Source organism: Limulus polyphemus, unplaced genomic scaffold (genome assembly GCF_000517525.1).
Source record: "Limulus polyphemus unplaced genomic scaffold, Limulus_polyphemus-2.1.2 Scaffold1969, whole genome shotgun sequence".
Taxonomy (NCBI): Eukaryota; Metazoa; Arthropoda; class Merostomata; order Xiphosura; family Limulidae; genus Limulus; species Limulus polyphemus.
In genome coordinates, this window is record NW_013667579.1 from 2,849 (window position 1) to 18,258 (window position 15,410).

Genomic DNA, 15,410 nt, shown 5'->3' on the forward strand with positions numbered 1-15,410 from the left:
CAAGGTTTTGTCATCATTTGCTGTTATGTTAAACTTATATTAAAGTTTTTCTTCATTACCCATTAAAGCCGTCTCCAGCCATTATTACACTTCATATGTTTCCATTAGTTGCGTTTGGGAAAGAACAGGTGTAAGGATTAGGTTTGGAAATAAAATAAATTACTGTTTGCTTGTTGTTGTTTTTTTTTTCTTCTTCTTCTTATCACACATTTAAAGCATGTCTAGGTTTTGGTTAACTGCTCCTGTTGGTCAAAACACCTAACATCAGTTTAATAATAACATGTTTATGTAAATCCTTGCTCACTTCCTCGTTTACTACACAACTACCCCCGGGTGGCTCAGCGGTAATTCAGTGGACTTATAACGCTAAAAATAAGGTTTCGATACTCGTAGAGGGCAGAACGCAGATACCTGATATATAGTTTTGTGCTTTACAAAACTACACAAGTTTGTAGATTTGTATCTAGTATTATAACTAGTTGAATAGATCGTAGCAGCAAACAAGCACGGTATGGTATATATTTGATTTCCATTCATATCCATTTGAGGTATAAAACCTGATATTCAATAACGCAAGGAACAAGGATCGTACAGGGTGGCCCAAAAGTAACATGACTCGGATACGTTACAGAGGTACTGGGTGATTTGTCAGTCAACAGCTTCCACGATGAAATAACCCTTTTTGAACTGAATTATTCCAATCTCATTTACGTTTCTGTTTCCGAACAGAGAATGCTACCAGGAAATACACTTATATATATATATAGAAAATAAAGTGCAGCTGAACCTATTTGATAAAATCATGTAATTTAAAATTCCCAATTTGTGACTGCCCTCGCCAAATAATGTGATGCCAGAAGTTCTGTTAAAAGGTATGATAATCTCACAAATCACGAGATAATTAAGAATGTGTAACAAAAGCTCTTTCTTCGCGTATAATGTTGAGCTATTAAACGATAATTTTTTTATTTAACGGGTCCAATAGCTTAGAAATCAGTAAATTCTTTTAATTATTTTATAATACATTTTATGACTTATTAAAAAGTAAATTATTTAGAAACAATTTGAATGCAATTATTTTTAACTTGAAATATTAATTATCTAGAGGACGCTAATACAATTGCATAATTGGGGCGGAAGAGCTAATTTCAAACAACTAGGCGTAGCTTAGTTAACTCTAACTTTGAAGATTAATATTTAGTTAACGGAGAGGGATAGAGGCAACAAAACTATAGAGGTAGGTTTGTAGTTTATAACAATATTATATGTTATTAAATCGACCAGCTTAAGCTCTTCCGGTGTGTAGTTGAAATACTATCGTACAATCTTAAAACAAACAAAAAACTATAATAGGCCTAATACAAAAATGGTTGTAACTGTAAAAACCTGCTATCCAATAACCCAAGAAACAGGGTGACCCAAAAGCAATGTGACTGGTTATAGAAATACTTGGTGTTTTCAACTGCTTCATTATTCTAATCTTATTTACTTATCTATAACAAAACTTTCAGTAGGCCTACACTTGGATCGGAAGGGTTAATTTCAGGCTATGAAAAACAACCAAAAACTGGGCGTCTTAGTGAAAAAGATTATTGCAAATGTGTAACTATGATAACAGTTATTTTAGACGCTTCGTATAAACCTATTAATTTGTAATTTGTTTTTATAAACATGTTATTACAATTTGTTCTTTACCGGATATTTGTTCGGCTATTTAAAAAAAAATTCGTTATTACGTTATTATAAATATTAGAATTAGTATTATGTGTATTATCTACCCATCGGTTGTATTTATGTATTGCTCCAACTCTAACTAATAGATAGTATTGAACTGTATTCGACTTAATTATGAGTCCCTTTCCGAGGGTCTTCCGACAAAATTTACCCCGAGCCCCCAAGTCGTAAATTCGGTTCTGTTAATACTAAAGTTTTGAAAATTGTAATTAGTTATATTGTATAATGATCGTTTCTTTGTGATGTTGTGCGATTTATAACTTGCAGACTCACGATTTATTAGGATTTTACGCGATTCGAATGTATTTATTTAAGTTCGCGTTTATATGAATCGAAATAACTTATTTCAGTTACGTTTTTTTTTTTTATCTTTACCGATTCTGAAATATTAACATATTTCTAAGAGCGACGAGCATTTAAAAGCACGTTGTCAGTGTTACAGGAAAAAGAGTGAAACGGATAGATAGACAGATCAGTAAAATGGCTGCAATCATTTTTATGTCATTTAATTGCTGTCGACTAATAACCCTTATTATTCATATTTTCAACTCGGAAACAAAGGACATGTTGAAATAATATACAGTACATAACAAAACTGCATAAACTTAAACAAAACATAATTAAATCTTGTATACGACGTACTGATCATACGCACTACGTACTGAAATCATACACACGACACACGAAAAATCATATACACGACACACGGAATTCATATATACGACATGCTAATATTTTATACACGACACACGGAATTCATATATAGGACACGCTGATATCTTATATACGACACGGAATTCATATATACGACATGCTAATATTTTATACACGACACACGGAATTCATATAGAGGACACGCTGATATCTTATATACGACACACGGAATTCATATACAGAACATCCTGATGTAATATACACGACACGTAAAAATGATATACGGGATATTCTGAAATCGTATACAAGGTTAGTGACGTCATAATATGAAATATTCCCACATCAAAGAGTATAAAAGAGAAATGTTCATTAGCTTGCTTCATATTGTTAAGTTACTTACTTCCGGTGTTGGAGGTTGGAGGTTCGACACACTTGACAAAACCCAATTCCACATAACTCTGACACGCCAGACCCGGAAGTACGAAGTACGTAGCCAGCAGATCCCCGAATGATCCATCATCTTGTTGCTGAGAGAGTAAATAACGTAACGCTTGTTTGAAGTCCCAGCCGTGTCCGTTGTCCTCTCCTGCTAGGAATGCCTGTATGATAAGAAAACAAAGAGAAAATCTAAACACAACTTGTAATACCAGTGCTGCCCACCGTGGGGCAGGGGACAGTCGGGTTAGTTTTTTTCGATTTTTGTTAAGAAAATGATGCTTATTGAACCTCTCAATGGTCCAGCTGAGTTATATAATGACACGAATAAGATTACCACCTCCATTTAGTTAAGAACGATGTTTATATTTCGCCATCATGTGCTTGCGAACTGAACTATCTACCCCACTATTTTCAAGGGCAAGGCGTGGCCTAAAGAGTTTACATGCCAAACTGTGATTCGGAGTGTTCATGTTTTGCTTTCCGTTATCTCAAAATCGGGCTCCTCATTCTGGGACTTCCGGTGCATTATAAAAGTGGCAGTCAAATCCTACTACTCAATTAAGGTTGCCCAAAGGTTGGTGGTTAGTACTGTTGACTAGCTACCTTCCGTCTAGTCTGTCTGTTCAAAATTTGGGATGGTTAGCGCAGATAACCCTTGTGTAGTTTTCTGTCAGTTTTCGGAACAAACAAATAATCCTTTAAGACTATTTCTTTGACTTAAAAGTTTGAAATATCTATAAGTCAATACTTCGTTAATTTTCTCTTTTCCGGGCTCATCACAAAATATGCATTCACTGTTTATTTTGTTATTATTAAGATATTTGAAAAATTGCAAGAACGCGGTGTTGAAATATAAGCACTCTCAAGGTTTTTATTTTATATTTGACGTTCCAACTTTGTAATCCTTGCCTTACCTGTACTACAAGTCCAGAGGTGTACACGTTTCCAAAGCTTCCATCTGGTTTCTGGATTTTCTTGAACGACTTCAAAGTTTCCGCTATATTTTTGCTGATATTTGTGTAATGTTGCTTTCTTACAACACAGGATAAAGCCAACACAGCCATAGCTTGAGTATCTGATAAATATATATAAAAAAAAACTGTGTTATTATAACAATATATATATTTATGCCATGCTTGTACAAGATTAACGTACCCAAACAAGATATTGATAGATTAGATTTTAAAACCGCTATATTTGTTTTTATTTCATTTTAAGGCGGTATTGGTTAGCTAACAAACTTTGTTAAGCCTTATTTCGGTTCTCAATCTGTTATCCGCGAGCTCCCTTCAAAGGAAGCGACAGTATATTATTATAGATCCCATTGTGGTGTGAGGATGTAAAAGTAAAAAGTTCAGAAGATTCGCAAACAAAAAAAGTTTGAGAACCACCTGATCTTAGTACTTTACTGTTCTTAGTGTAATATACCTTTAAACAGTAATGATTGCCTTTTGGTGATTATGACCCAAATAAATGTTGATATATATACCTGTCCAGAAGTGAGCACCAGCCTTGGGTGGAAGTATATCCAAAAGTTGTCCAATCCTTTCATCTGACAATTTTCTTCCAGCATTGCAGAGAGATAAAGACTCTAACGCTAACGAATAGTTTGATGCTGTAAAATTGTATTCCAGAAGCATTTCTGTCAGATCCGTGTCGAAGTAATTTCTTGGATTATGACAACTTCCCAAAAGTCCGTGAATGTAGAGGGCTAGTTGACCTGCTGACAGCGTTCTTCCGTTAGGCCTAAAAAATTAACCCAACAAGACACAGAAACAGTAAACCATAAAGTTTTGGCTCAGTTATAACGTTATTTTATTTATATACAGTTGAAATACTGCTCGTCTCAATTGAAATCTTAATTAATTAGTCATTATTTTTTAAGAAAACAATAGCACTTGATGTAGGTTGTCAACTTTTTTTTTTTTTTTTTTTTTTATTAAAAGCGAAATGAAGAAGGAAGTCTAAAGTAAATTTGATAAAACTGCTGCAAGCCGAAAATTATAGGTTTCAAACCCGAATTCTAATCTTAATCACTTTAAATAATCTACATCTGTTTCATGAAATGATTAATATGTTATTAAAAATAGCCATTGCTTGGTTAATCACACAGATTTTGTTAAACTAGTCATCAATGGCCAATCAAAAACTGTCTGGTCATCGATAGGCCAGTCACAAACGTTTTCATCCACCTATTTTTTAACTATAAAAAAATTAACTTCAGTCACGTGACGTCATCCAAACAAGAGACACCACTATTTTTTTGGAGAAGACAGAGCTTTAAGATATAACCAAACTATGAGAAAAGTTTGGAGTTCGACATTTTAACACGTATAAATACAATACAAACCCCCATAGAGCAACAGCTAGCTGCACCTCCAACTCTTTGGCCATAAGCTGGTCCTTTAGGTCTCCTGTAGAAAACTGACTATGATTAGTCAGGTACAATGTCATAATAGCTCGATGCGTCTCCAGGCCCCAGCCCCATCTGTTATCACGTTGTGACAACAGCCATGATCTTCCCCGCTCGATACTTTCAGGAATTCCAACCACGTCACATTTTAATTTGTCTCCTATAAAAAAAAAACGTAAATATTTTTACTTTGCTATTTTTGAGAACAACTCTAACTGTGTTTCAATCACACTGTATTCGTCATATCTATTGTTGACGACGCGTTTCGCTCAATCCAGAGCTCGTTAAGTCAACTAGAATACAACAAGCGCAGTAGTGGTTGGAACACTATTTACATAAGCTATTTGTTATGATAACAGTCGTTATGGTGCGAACGCCTTTTCCAATCTGGCCAGTAATGATTATTATTAATTATACTTGTTGTAAGACATTAGTGCTAGGCCTATTATATTTTTTATCACCACATTCTTTATGTAATCCTTAGAATTTTCAAAAATTAGAGGAATGTATAATAACAGCATTTCAGCCACACTTTTTTCACCAAATTCATGCTGATGGCACGTTCCCGTTCAATAATATTTGATTATCGTGTTTTTTTGTCTGTTTTAACACAAAACTACGCCATGGGCTACCTATACTGTGTCCACGGCAGAGGTTGAGCCTCAGATTATAGCGTTATAAGCTTTAAAGCTTATTACTGATCCGGCATTTTTTTTATTTTTTTTACAAAGATACTCAAAGGTTATCTGCACATAACAGTCCCTAACTTTGATTTGGTAAGACCAGAAGGAAGACAACTAGTAAGCATCACACTGCCAACTGTTGAGTTACTCATGTCCGACCGAGTATAAATCTGACTGTTACTCTTATAGCGCACCCATGTCTCCAAAGTGCGGAGCACGAGTTTTGCGACAACATGTCACGAAACATAAACCCTCGGACCCACAGTCTATGCATTTTAGACCCTAGGCCACGCGCGATCCGTTCATAACTTTGAAATAATAGAATAGAGGGGAGATAGCTGATCAACAAATAGTGGGATTGACCGTCACAACATAACGGATTAAAGGACGAACATGTTCTGCATCAAACAGTTCTCTGCAATATAGTTTGTACTTTGCACTCGTATTGAAAAAAATGGCCGAAGTGAGGGAAAATGGGTATAATTCTAAATAACAGAAGGAAACATTCTGTCTGATGCAACAGACGGACTTTCACTTATACAAACGTCTGAAACCCCCAAAATAGCGTACTTCTCTTTACAAAGAGATACGTGAATGTGAATGAATTTGTAAATTTAATTCATATTATTTACTATTATCAATATGTGAGATAACCTCAACATTTATGTGTGTGTGTTTTGAAATAATTATGTGTGTATTACATTTCAGACTGAGGACAATCGTGTGCGAGAACAACAACCACGTCCTAATATATAAACGATCCTGACTTATAGAGACGTATAGATAGATGGCACTGCTACAGCATCTTTGTTTTGTCATCATCTACTTTAGTTTTTCATTTTAAGGTAACTAGATAGAGGTGCAATAGCACGTGCTTTCACAAGTTCCTCTACATATTACTGTCACTTCCTGGATGACTGCCATTCTCAATGTGATACGAGAAACTAAAACATTTGTTTTAATTGGAAATAGCGAAGTTACGCAATTTCCGGTCCTGCAGATTAAACTTCCTTTTCTAATTCTATCTAAAAATATTTCTTGTCTTTCACAACCGGATGTAACATCCACGTGTCACTTGACGTTACTTAAAAATATATTTAAAAACAAACAAACTTGGCGATAGTTTAACCCATTTCGACATCTTTGTCGCTCATGCGGTTAACTATGCATTACTTTTTTTACACTTATCAGACTTCTGTAACTATTACTCAAGAACTGGATATGGAAAAACAAAATCTATAAATAAAATAAAAAAGTTGCGACTTGTTACGATATGACAATTTTATTCATTTGAGCGTTCTATAAGTTCATAGATTGCACGTTTTTACTATGAAAATGTTATTTTATGATTAGAAGCAAACGGACTTAATGAAAAGAGTTCCGCATATTTGGCCCAAATGTTCAGCTGGTGATTTACGTATTTTGTAATTATTCAATTCTGTATACAAATCAGTGTGTGTATGTGTGCATGCTAAAGTACCGGTATCATGTTCAGTTTCTACACCTGTACAAATACCTATTGTGTAAGCGACAACCTGTAAATATTTACGTCGAAATAAACTTTGTCTGTAAATAAGCCGGTTTAATAAAAACAACAACGATCGTGTTTCATCATCATTATTGAGTGAAAAATGAAACGGCACGTCAGGTGGTTTTTATTCCAAAGAGAAAACGCAAATACAATTTCTGATAAGTTTGATAAAAAGAGATAAAAAAAAAATGTTTACTGTTGATAAATCAGTCCCTCTTATTTCTTAAATCCGGGAACACAGTTCAAATATCCCATTGAGAAGCTTTAAATAAATCACAACAAAATTTTGGAAATATCGCAACCTAATAATGATAGAATTATTACACCAAATTATGTGATTTTTGTAGGTCGTAACTAAATATTATTTATTAAACTCGTATCAAGTTTCATGCAATTTGTTTAATTATTTCTACAGTGAGAGTTCAAAAAAAATAAAAGAACGACAACTCGGTTTAATTCCCACTTTCGTCAGAAAAGGGTTTATTTTTTTCGAAAATACTAATTTCAAATAGAAGAAACTGCTATCCTAATTAACTAGAACTGTTTTAAATTAATTTTGATATACCGCACTAGTTTAAGGCTTAAATTACAAACTATACAATAAATTTCTAATCTTCCATGTTCAATCAATATTTTTCTTATCTTTTTTTTTCCAATTCCCAGTGGTTCAGCGGTAAGAATTTTACAACGCTAAGAATCGTGTTTCGATACTCGTGGTTGGCAGAGTACAGATAGTCCACTGTGTTGCTTTGCGCTTAACAACAACCAAACCTTTTATATATATATATAATTTGTATTATTAGCAAGTATGATGTTATTGGTTATCAATAATAATTAATATTTATTTGCATTTAAGTACAATTATTTTTCTGAATATTGCACAAAAAATTACTTTCACAAAGGTGTAATCTATAACTAAAACTGTCCCCAGTAGCTCAACGGGAAGTGTTAAAGCTTATAACGCTAAAAACTGGGTTTCAATACCTAATGTGGCCACAGCACAGATAAGCTGTTGTGTAGCTATGTTGCGTTAAACTACAAACAAACAAACAAACTAAAAGGCTTACACAATCGAGGTTCTACATTCTTGAAAGGGGATGGGAAAGAGAAGGAATATTAGATGGGCTGAAATTATACAACAATTCCTACTGCGACAAGCAAGTTTATCTTTTCAAAATTCTTCTACTTGGGACATATAATTAGGGTAGGTTGATAATGATTGTGATGATCAATAAAATATAATCTTTTTATACGCGCGCCACACACTTGGTATTGTTGGAGCACAAAAATCATAATCATTAGCTGAAATTCCTTATTATGTTTGCTTGGTTGTCAGGGAGACACACTGACACAGCATCACCAAATTTTGTCCAATTAGAACAACTGTATAATAACTCGCATGTTTTACCCGCAGCACATTTCAATTTTGAAAATGCCCAAATTAAAGTGCGCTTCTTCAGCCCAGCAGGCTAATAAAGCCAAAACCAGGAAGTCAGTCCAAAGAGAAGACCCCGAAATTCATAATAAAGTTCACTGCTTTTACCATCACAATTAATAATTTCCAGGTCGTACAGTTGACCAAGTAGGAATATATATTTGAGAATCAGTTTTTCGTATGTTTCAATCTATAAGAATTTATCAACAAGAACATTTCAACAAAACCCACACGTATACCAAAGTCAAAATGATAATCAAGCAATACTTAAAGGAGATGACCAAATATACGTAAAAAAAAGTTTTCGTGAAATACTAGAAATAGCATAGTCATTCTCCATACATATATTGTTGTTAAATTAGAATTAATTGTTAGAAAATCTGTTCTTAAAACATTAATTTCGATATAATTTTGAGAAGAAAAAATTAATCATTATTTCCCGTCAGATTATATTTGATAAAGAGATAAATTAACACTGTAATTTGTGCGCGTTTTTTAATTTTGTTTAGTTAGGACTAAACTTTTCTGTACTTAATACTATCGATAAATAAACTTATAATGTTATTCTACGACCTAACCTCAGACCTTTCTGAAAACTTTAAACTTTGTGTTGTTGTACAAAATAGTTAGTAAAGTATATTCACATACTCCTTTTGTTCTCACTTCATTCGTGCAGCAGTTCCCTCAGCTTTGCTGTTGCCTACCACAACAGGCTGGTTGTTGTCAAATTCATACTGCGCCTGCGCGGCTTTTCTTGGTTAAAATTCTTATTGCGCATGCGTACGGACAAACAATAATAGGATTATTCACGGTCTACCTGTGGTTTGAGTATATAGGTTGCATAATACCATGAAAAATACTGTCACAACAACATGTTAGGGAGAAAAATACACGAAATGACTTATAACACCAAGCCATCGAGCAGAGCAAATAAAAAAACATTCGTAATTTTGCTAAAAGAAATACATAACTTATATTTTTCATAGTCGAATCCAAAGAAATACGTATTAACTTTCGCGAATCTTCGAGCACAATTTTCAGAAGGAGAACTTTTTTAAAATAAAAAAAAATACTCGTGTAATAAGGACTTTGTAATTATATTTTGAACTAACAAAAAAACACCCTTTGTAATTGATTTGTTTTAAATTTCCCGCAAAGTTACTCGAGGGCTATTTACGCTTTATATATAAACATTCACTTATAACAGAATCAGAAATTGTATCTTATTTTATTGTGCTTTTTCTCATTTGAAATGACAGCAAAACTTTAATATTAAAACTTTTTGTTTGTGGATCATTAACTCGGAAATCTACCAGATAAATCCAAGTTTCCATGTCGGTTTTTACATTTTGAATGTAGGTAATCAATACATTCCATAAAATTCAAAGTTACTGAAGTTCTTAGAGGTATAGTTGTTAAACTTGTTACATTCGTGCCCTTTTTTTTTAGCCCTGTCCTTAACTACAAACAAACAATACACAACATTCATAAAAAAAAAAAACTGTGGTGGCTCTGAGGGCTTGTAACAATAAAACACAAGATTATATACCCCTGGTAGGCAGAACACAGATAGCTCATTGTGTATCTTTGAGCTAAACAAACATACAAATTCATAATAATAATAATATAATGAAAAGAAGAAGAAAAAAAAAGATTACGTACCAGACTCTGCCGCCATGACTAGTAGGCTTATTACTGTAAATATAAGAAGGAATATCTTCATGGCCAGCAATTTCTTTACTTATCTATCTAGCATTGGAAAGAGAATAATCACAATAAACAAATAAACTGGTTATTATTTAGTAGTCCAGATTATTATTTATTTAAAGAATCATAAAGAAATTTGTTTAAAACATTCATTGTCCAAATACTCCAAACATTTCCAGTCTTTTGACGATCTGTGATTGTTGCTTCTTGTACACTGTTATGAACTAAGCCTATATCTTATCGTTTTTATTAATTTTTTTATAGATTTATTATAATTTTCACTCCTAATAACGGCTGGCGCTGAAATGAACTTAGTTTATTTCTATAGTTATATGTATACGAAATAACTGTTAATATATTTTGTAGTCGAGATTTGACCAAAGAAGTTTTAAAATTATCTACTCCGCCCGTTTTCAAGAAACTTTACCGATTATGCCCAGTTTCAGATAATTAAAAAACTTGAATATCTAAGATTTTGGATTACAATGTTTTAACCATTGAAATAATTGAATTATTTATAAAGTTTTACATGCAACTTACTCGGCTCCCTTTTCCACTCTCTTAGCCTTTGACTATGAAACACTGAACAAATGTATTTATATTCATTCTTACAAGGAAATAATACTTTTATTCCTGCCTTCAACCAATGAAATGCTGCTCCGCCTATTTCCAGCCCTTTGAATCCCTGTTTCATTGGAGGTAGATTATGAATTAGATGTTGTTGAAAAACAAGCATATGGTTCCTTATTTCATTTCCTCCTAGAATATAAAACTGGTATAAAATTAGGCTTATTTATGAGTGGTGTTCGAAATATTCCTAATGAGTAATCTTGTGACATCGCTTATGGGATAACAATAAAAAAGCGTTAATATACCTACGATCTATTATAATAATACTCAGTTTTCGTCTGTCCTAAAAATGCGCGCGCACTTCATTTCAACCAACGTAAACAAAAGGCGGATGTAAATATACATTGTAAATAGACATTTTGTACAATAACATATTTCAAAGCAAGTCAAATTTTTGAAAAAAAAAGGTCTAACGTTAGGTCGTAGAATAATATTTTAAGTTTATTTATTGATAGTGTTAAGTACGTTAAAGTTCAACCCTAACTAAACTTAAGCAAAAAACGTACACAAGTTAGTGTTATCTCTTTAACGAATATAGGCCATACTTAATAAAGACTTAACTAATAAGTAATATTAGGCCTAAGACAAGTGGATTTACAGATTTCGGTGTCACAGATTAAAATTATTTTGTATTATTCTAGAAATCCTCTATTTGAAGAAGTACTTTGGCAATAAAGAAACTAATTTTGACCGCAAATGCTTTACTGGTCTCTGGTAGCTCTAAACATAACGGAAAAAAAACGAAGTGGGATAATTTAAACTTCGAACAATAACGTTAGAGAAAAAACTACCTCTACTCACCAGATAATAATAACTATTTCAGCCAACGTTTCGCCATTATGGCTTCATTAGAGCTTGTAGTACTTTGTGCTACGTGGTATGTCGAGTAATTAACTATATATATTTTTGCAAATTAATTGTCTAAATTCATCCAGTATGCATTACAAAATCGTTGAAGGGTTCTGTCAAGCCTTTTTCTACCACCAAAGTTATTTGTGTCCTATTATCACAAGTATTAGGGGGGGAAAATTATCGCGAAATAATAATAAAAAAAGCTATGTAGAACTGGCTACTGCACTTGGAAAAAAGAAACAAACAAGATAGGGTTGGAATAGGACATATCACTTGATCCGACTAATGATCTTAAAGCAGACTAAGCCGTTTCGACTTTCTATGGAGAACAAAATCCCTACAATACTGGTTTCCCCTATTTTGTCTATTGAAATGTTGGTGTTTGAATAGAATCTCAGCTTTCATCATTATACCTTTCCTTTAGTTAACTTTACAATACTACTTTTATCACTAGTTTACAATAGAGTAACATTTTACGATTGGAAATTCTGGTTCTATTTGTTTTCCAGTGATGAAGTCAGTAATGTAGGAAGTTAACTCCCCATGTAAAGTCAAGACGGCTTAGTCTGCTATATGATCATTAGCCAGATTAATTAATATGTCCACTTTCAACCTTATGTTGTTTGTTTCTTTTTCCAAGTGCAGTAGCCAGTCCTACTTAGCTTTTTTTTATTATTTAGCGATAATGTTTTTCCCTAATACTTTGTTTACTTTTTTTTATAAGATGGTGTACGTGTATTACTGGGTGATAGAGTGTATTCTAAAGCTTTATAAAATTTGCATCGAATAATTATAAAATAGCTAGTCAAATATCGTGAATACTGTTTTACTCCATCAAATGATGATAAAAATTATAGTTACTGTTAGAACTACGTAGACGCTAGGCCTGTTGAAGAAATATGATGATGAACGGAAATAGGAAATCTCGATTTTGGCTATTCGCCGGTTTTAGACTTTAAGACGCTCTGCATAGCTGAAAAGCGGCATATACACCGGAGATAGAGCAACTGTGCCAGGTAGTTCTTCATATCTAGCTTCTGATGACCTGTAGAGAAGAAAAACGCCCCCCCCCCCCACGTGGCAAAGCGGTATGTCTGTGGACTTACAACGCTAGAATCCGGGTTTCGATACTCGTGGTGGGCAGAGCACAGATAGCCCACTGTGTAGCTTTGTACTTATTTACAAACAAACATAAATAAGAGAAGAAAATCCAGATTACTTTTGTATTATTTTAATACGGGCGTCCGTGCCATCCCTACACAGAGTGCTAATGCGCTCTCCGATAAACTAACTTTTTCACGGTTATATTTTCACTACAAAAGATTGACACCTTTGTTTTTCCCCGTCACCGAACATTCTCAACCTTTCAGCCGTGGGGACGTTGTAAAGTCACTGTCAATCCCACTATTCCTTGGTAAAAGAGTAGCCCAAGAGTTGATGAGTGGTGTTGACTAGCTGCCTTCCCTCTAGTCTATCACTGCTAAAATTACGGATGGCTAGAGCAGATAGCCCTCGAATAGTTTTGCGCGAAATTTCAAACAAACCAAATCCTCTGTTTTCAAAAATAATTTATTTTTTTGTATACTTTCATAGAGCTTTTGAATTAACAAATTCAAAAGTGTCTTTCTATCTAGAACTTGGTAACATCAAGAATTATCTGACGAAGAACTGTTTTTCTGTCAACGTTATCACCAAGATTATGAAGAAATACTTGTGAAAGTGAGTCCCCTATCCCCAGGCACTGGAGTTTGATGTTACATAAATACCTCTAACAGTGGTCTTGCCTTTTATGAGTTCTTTAAGTTTTTAAAATAAAATAAAAACAATTGAACTTTTAAAATCCTCATATTGACAAATATATCTGAAAGTCATCTTTAAGCCTCGTTTACTCATTAAATGTTTTTTTTTTCGACGTGAAAAAACCGATTCCAATATGGCCGTCGTATGTTGTTTACCAGTTTAGTCGTACGTCGTGTAAACAGATTTATATATTGATTACACGTTACGCCACCTAGCGATTTGAATCAAAGATCATCGAAGTTTACTTTAAGATTATCTTCGTTTCCAGTATTTACCTACACTAAAATAACGTATAACGGGACCCCTAGCGATAAATAATTTATCATTCTTTCTTTGGCTTGGTTTGTTTTGAATTTCGCACAAAGCCACACGAGGACTATCGGCGCTAGCCGTTCCTAATTTAGCAGTGATAAGACTAGAGGGAAGGCAGCTAGTTAACACCACTCACCGCAAACTCTTGGGCTACTCTTTTTACCAACGAATAGTGGGATTGGCCGTATTGGGATTTTGCTGAGGAATTCAATAGGGTGGTTTTAGGTACATGGATTATTTGGAAAGCTTGTCGATCCCTACTATTAAGTACCACCGTACTGAATAATAAGATGCAACATAATAAGCACTTATAATGGCTGGAGACGGCTTGAATGGGTAATGAAGAAAAACTTTAATATAAGTTTAACATAACAGCACTTGTACATTCGATCAAACACGTGCGATAGGACGTACATCTGTTTATTTACTTTTCTGCCAGGTGGAACTATCAGGAGTAGGGGGAAAGAACTACTGGTTTAAAGGGCAGTTGGTATTACTGGTAACACGAGTAGTTCTGTGATGTACGTAATGGGTACGAACGCATACTTTGGAATAAATAAACGTCGACTTTCGTTGTAAACAAATTTTCGAAAAACAATATTATAGTTGAATAAAGTGATGTTAATAACGTAATCAATTACCAACAACGTATTTTAACCCAAATAAATCAATTTATTTTATCTATTAATTTCCTATACGGTATTTTACGGCTCGTGGATTTCTCTTAAGAGTAGTCAGTTGTGACCCACTAATTGGAGGTTCGAATGATACGAATTGCGGAGTGTGTGTCTGTTTATCTTTCCTATCTCCGAGTTCGTCAGGAAGAAAAGAGTCGAATTACGGAAAATGCACAAGAATGATATAAAGTAACAATGAAAACAAGCATTATTGTTTTTGTTATATAAGGTTATGTTTTCTCAGTCTGGAACAGAGATCTTTCTCTCATTACCATAGGTTAACACATTCTTTTGAATTGTTTTTGTTAAGTGATTAATAAAGACCATTTCATTTTGTTACTCGTTTTGTCCAGTCTCTTTCGTTTCTTCAAACTCAGTTAAAGTCAGAATTGAAATTTGTTTCATAATATGTTTCAGGGGCATAGCTAGTAGGAGGTCCCCCCCCCCAAAAAAAAGTGGACTTTTCTTGTACACAACAAATTAAGTGACTTACATGAAAGTTAAGTTTATAAAAAAAAAAAAAATCAAAGGATCTTTTAGAATA

The 15,410-nt window shown here is 33.7% G+C and overlaps 1 protein-coding gene across 2 annotated transcripts in view; it reads right to left on the reverse strand.

Moving 5' to 3' along the window:
* The window catches only part of LOC106465516 (uncharacterized protein CG3556-like), a 13,980-nt gene extending 2,709 nt beyond the window's left edge, over window positions 1–11,271 (reverse strand). Inside the window, exons 1-6 of one of the 2 annotated variants that reach the window (XM_013925743.2) lie at window positions 11,136–11,271; window positions 10,551–10,637; window positions 5,177–5,399; window positions 4,316–4,572; window positions 3,741–3,901; window positions 2,789–2,987 (exon numbers count right to left, since the gene is read on the reverse strand). In XM_013925743.2, coding sequence (XP_013781197.1) covers window positions 2,789–2,987; window positions 3,741–3,901; window positions 4,316–4,572; window positions 5,177–5,399; window positions 10,551–10,611 — 901 coding nt within the window. In that variant the 5' untranslated portion in view covers window positions 10,612–10,637; window positions 11,136–11,271. Of the gene's footprint in view, window positions 1–2,788; window positions 2,988–3,740; window positions 3,902–4,315; window positions 4,573–5,176; window positions 5,400–9,536; window positions 9,555–10,550; window positions 10,638–11,135 lie in introns of those variants that run through there. The other variant, XM_022393423.1, reaches the window with a different exon arrangement.
* Window positions 11,272–15,410: the final 4,139 nt, after the last annotated feature.